The 5,340-nt window shown below is 45.0% G+C and overlaps 1 protein-coding gene across 1 annotated transcript in view; it reads left to right on the forward strand.

The window, feature by feature from the left end:
- The window catches only part of ATAT1 (alpha tubulin acetyltransferase 1), a 38,966-nt gene continuing 33,626 nt past the window's right edge, over positions 1–5,340 (forward strand). Inside the window, exons 1-2 of the mRNA XM_018560658.1 lie at positions 1–221; positions 3,967–4,027. Of these exons, the coding sequence (XP_018416160.1) occupies positions 127–221; positions 3,967–4,027 (156 nt within the window). The 5' untranslated portion in view covers positions 1–126. The remainder of the gene's footprint in view (positions 222–3,966; positions 4,028–5,340) is intronic.

The following is a 5,340-nucleotide window of genomic DNA, read 5'->3' on the forward strand; positions in this document are numbered from 1 at the left end:
GGCAGGAGATAAGGATATGATGCCATGGTGACAGATTGTGAATGAATACCGTATTCATCAATGAGCGTCAGCTGACTTTCAATTGTACGAGCGTCTCTTTGCACACTTTAATGCGATTTGGCCAACATGGAGTTTGATTTTGACGTGCACAAGATCTTCCTGGACCCCATCACTAAGCTTGACCGCAGCCTCATCCCTGTGCGCCGGCCACTCATCTCCAGGTTCGTATCGCTGCCAGTGACTGATTTTAATAAGGGATGAAAGGGCAGCTGGCCAGGGGCCCCAGACTCCAGGGGGGCCCATGAAGATGTAAAAAAAAAAAATCCCCACTTCAGTAAAGTTTTTATAGTCCGTTCTAGTGAAATTATTTTACATCTGGCTTCACACCTATGTGTTGTTGTAACACGGGGTACCATACGTAGAGCATGTTAACCCACGCATTGCACATAGTCATTAGATTGTACATTGTAACTAGTGATGAGCAGGGGGGGCCCAAGCCCATGCAAAACTGTGACTGACACACCCCCTCCATCCTAATCAGTTGCGGCAGGGGCATCCCCCTCCCCGCAGCTACACATAACAAAGAGGCAGGGAATCCCCTGCTGTAACTGATCTGGAGTTTGGGGGCAGGGGTGTCAGTCACAATTTTGCAGGGGCTTGGGCATACCAGGTTCACACCAAGCCCCCGTACCCCTTTAATTGCAACATTGTAGTTGAGAAGTTGCAGCAGGGGCTGTTCTGTGTCAGACGTTTTTTATATGTTTTCTGTGTTTCAGGGAGGGTGATCTGATGGTGGTTTATTTTTATTTATATGTATATATATTTCTTACAACTATGTCTTGTGTCCGTGTGATTAGAGTATCTTGTAAGTACAAGGACAGTGTCAGACATGTGCAGTGTGTACTGTGATTAAGCTCAGGCAGTATTTAAAGAAGCACTCCAAGACTTAAAATTAACCCTTACATACCACAGCCGGAGCGGAGGGGGATAGAGAAGAGCGCTGACTGCCCCAGGAACGGGGATCAGGTGAGTATATCTTCTGTATTCCGTCCCCTAGAGAAAAACAAGCAGTCAACCCTTTGTTCATTCCTGGAGGTCTTTAACCATGTCCCTTTAAATCACATCCAATATGTGGGGCTTTGTAGCCTCTCAGTGAGCTTTTCTGCCCCCTTTATCCAGTGGGTCCCAGGTACCCCAGTCCGACCATGGCCAGAATCCCCTATAATTTGTTATTTGCTGGCTGTGTCCCTGTTGTAGATTTTCAAACACTTCCTGTCTGGTGAAATTCTAATTTAGGCCCCTTTCACAACATGGCCGATTGGATGCCCAGTGCTAGTCTGCGGGCAGCTGGGTCTAAACAGACTGGCATCCGGTTGCCCCTGACACCGACCAGGTCTGGAAAAACAAATGGAACTTTGTTTTGTTTCAACGGACCCAATCGTACTAGATCAGGGTAACCTGATGTAAATAGACACATGTCTGTTAAGATCCAATTCCCCATAGGACCAACATGAGGTCCGGTCATTTCAGCTTTTACCTCCATTGCATGATGGAGGAACAAACTGGACGGATGTCACATCAGTGACATCCAATCCATACCAATCCAATCAGGAGGGGAACCGTACACGGATTCCCTCCTGATCAGCCCGTATGGAAGGGGCCTTCTAGTTGTACTCAGTAGGCAGATGCTGCTTTATGAAATAAAAGCAATCGTAATTCTCCTCCAGACTTGGAAGGGGCAGCGACTTAGGGCCCGTTCCCACTATTGTGCAGAAATACGCAGCTAAAAGGCATAGGCTGCGATCACATTGTTTGTGTCACCAGCATGTTTCTGCAAAATGTTCAGGTGAATGATTAAAAAATACTCTAAAATGAGTACTGATTGTACGCTCTCCAGTTTTCCTGCGTGTCTTCTGATCCTTTAAGACGCTCCTCTGCTCTTGATTGTGTGCCCGGTCTATACAATGGACAAAGCTCAGATTATTATATCTGCGACTATTCAGTTGTGCTCTGGGGGTGGAAGTCTGGGAGCCGTGAATGCAAGTCATTATTTAGTGTGGAGGGTTCCGGATGATCTCACATCTGAAGAGAACATTGATTTGATAGACTGGATGAAGCTACTGGGATGCTGTTGTCTGTGTACAATGTACAGTCTGGGCGACATCAGTTCTGGCCTTGGGAATTTCTTTTAGTACTACTCCTATGGTGATTAGAATCAGACTGTAAGAAATACGTTTTTATATATGTATATATATTTCCTGATACCGTACATGGCAGCATACAATGGGTCCTGTATACTGCCATGTACTGGCATCAGGAAAGGAAAAATACAGATAGGGAAGTATACACACACACACACACACACACACACACACACACACACACACACACACACACACAATCATTCATTCAGGGCAGAGGTACAATGCCTCCCGATAGTTATATTCCCCCCTTTCCTACCTTCAGCAACTTATATTCATCAATCCACATGTGATGTGGCCCTCAGGCCTTTTACATCACTGAGGCTCCATACAGGGTTCTGACAGAGCAGGTAGTGCAGATGGGTGACTATACCTTTTAGATTGTAAGATCCTCAAGGGCAGGGACTGATATGATTTTGCAACTGTGTAAAGCGCTGCATAAAGTGTGGGCGCTGGCTATCAAGAGGCACTGTCACTTTTCCCTCAATGGTCAACGGTCATTAGAGTGCTGGAGCAGGTACATTGGTCTCAATGAGCCAAGTCACAGTAAATTGAGCCTTGCACATGTCAGAAGGCAAACTGAGTCAGGACCGAAACCTGTGGAGCAGAATTGCAATGGAGGAGAGGGAAATCATGTCTGCATATAGCACAGCTGCCTCTTGCTCTGATCCTTATAGCTTCTTCAGCCCAAATCCTCTTACATAGCGTTGGCCATCTGTTGAGCATTTCTAGTCTCAATAGAAGGCCCATACAAGTCTATGAGGACTCACAGAGTAGGCATGGCCTACACTAAAGAGGATTTTGTTCTGGAGAAGCTGTTGGCATGACGGCAGGCTGTGATTGAGCCTTTGAGGGATGTAAGATGCTGGCATTGGGAGTTTTGGTGTAGATTAGTTCGGGAGAACTAGATAGGATGGTTATGGAAGGTACAGTTCTCCTTTAAAGCAACTCAAGCCGCAAGCGACTTTGTCGCTAGCATCAAATGTAAGCCCAAAGCACCCTGTAAAAGAAAAAGTTGAATACTTTCCTGATTGTAGGGTGTAAGTCAAAACTTCTCTTTCCTCCAGAGCTAGGGGTACTGGTGCAATGTAACACTTCCGGGTGTCTTGTATAGCATTTCCCCCACTGTGGTTCTATCTGCCGACTCCTATGTCACTACAGGACAGAGTGGTGATGTAGCAGCCAGTGGGGAAAATCACAGAGGGCCACCGTACAGGTAAGTAAGGATGCTTCTGGCTCAAATTTGTGATCTTGCCAACAGGGTCACTTTAAAAAAGAACTCCAGGAATCTTTAACGCTTACCCTTGCACTGGGGCTACCCCCCCCTCTCCCCCCCGCACTGCAAGGGTTACGTTCTTGTTTTGTCTAGGGGAGTCAAATAAAGCAGATATACTCACCTGATCCTTGGTTCCTGGCTACTAGACCGGTCCCCACAGCTTCTTCTCCCCTGGGCTCCTGCGGATGAAGGACCGCTGACATCATCATGTCTAATGCAGGTCCATTGGCTTGCATTAGACATAAGGACGCGAGGTGAGCCCTGACCAAGGATCAGGTGAGTATATCTGCTTTATGTGACTCCCCTAGACTGGAGTAGCCGCACTGCAAGGGTAAGTTTTAGAAATGCTTTAAGGTAGACACTGCAATAATATCTCAACTCAAGTAAACATACACTAAACCCTGGCACAGACAGGTCCAGCTTATTATCATGCAACGTTACCATCAGTTGTTAGGGGTTATTAATCAGCTGTTGTCTTTTTGCTTTTAGTTCTGAAGCACTGAAACAAACCATGGCAGTCATAGATGAGATTGGAAAAGCATCAGCAAAGGTAATATGATTATTAGAGGTGCACCGAAATGGAAATTTTAAAACGAAACCGAAATAAAAAAAATGTTCAGGCCGAAACCGATACCGAAAATGTTTTTTATTTACATTTTTTTCAATTTTTAAAAAATATTTTATTTTTTTAATAAACTTTTTTTTATATTTATTTTTATTTACTAATTAAAGTCAATCTCTTTTTCTGTATCCCCTGTTATAAATGAACAGGAATCCTCTATACTGAGTGTTCCTGTTCATTGATAACTTGAGAAAATAGTATGTTTACTATAACTACAACTATGAATGAACAGGAGGTGATGTATCAGGAAGTGATGTAGATCACTTCCCATTCATTCATAATTGAGGATATAGTAACCATACTCTGTCCTCCATTATCTACAAACACTCAGCGATCACTGATCTGAGTGTTTGTACCGGTCTCCATCCTGACACGATGTCACAGGTGGCTGAGCGAATGTGAGGGAGGAGAGCTCAGCCTCCTGTGACAGCGCGGGCTGTCTCCGTCCACACACCGCTCTGCCGGACTGTGATAGGCGGCTGAGCGGTGTGGGAAGAGAGACGGCGGCCGCTCACAGCGCTCTCCTTCCTGCCAATGAATCTCCTATTAACCAGAACCCGAAACCTATACACACTGGGATGATGTGCAGTTGAACCTCAGAATCCATCTTCCTAAAGCTGCCCATACACCTATCGGTTATCGTTCCATTTCCTTTGTGCCCTCATCGAACCCTCGTTCGATTTATACTCGAACACCCCATCATGCACAGACCAATGTTACATAGTATTTGAGGTTGAATAAAGACATTAGTCCATCAAGTCCAACCTATTAGGATCTCATTCTAGGAGTACCTGTACCCCTGTATGTTACCTGTACCCCTGTATATTACGGTCCCTTAAGAAATCGTCCAAAAGTTTCTTGAACAATTCCACATTATTTGCTGAAATCACCGCCTGTGGCAGTGAGTTCCAGACCCTAACTGATCTTACTGTGAAGAACCCCCTTCGCCCCTTGTGCTGGAATTTTTTTTCCACCAATTTTAGGTGTTGGCCTCTTGTTTTTGTAACGGAGTTAATTTTAAACAGTTTATCGCTAATGTTGCTACCACCATTGAACATTTTGTACATGGAAATCATATCCCCCCTTAATCTCCTCACCTCTAATGTGAACATGTTTAAATTTAGTAGCCTTGTCTCGTAGCTCTGGTCCTCCATACCCCTAATTAGTTTGGTTGCCCTCCGCTGGACTTTTTCCAACTCAAGGACATCTTTTCTTAGTACTGGTGACCAGAACTGGACCGC

Source organism: Nanorana parkeri, unplaced genomic scaffold (assembly GCF_000935625.1).
Source record: "Nanorana parkeri isolate BGI_ZX_2015 unplaced genomic scaffold, ASM93562v1 scaffold470, whole genome shotgun sequence".
Classification (NCBI taxonomy): domain Eukaryota; kingdom Metazoa; phylum Chordata; class Amphibia; order Anura; family Dicroglossidae; genus Nanorana; species Nanorana parkeri.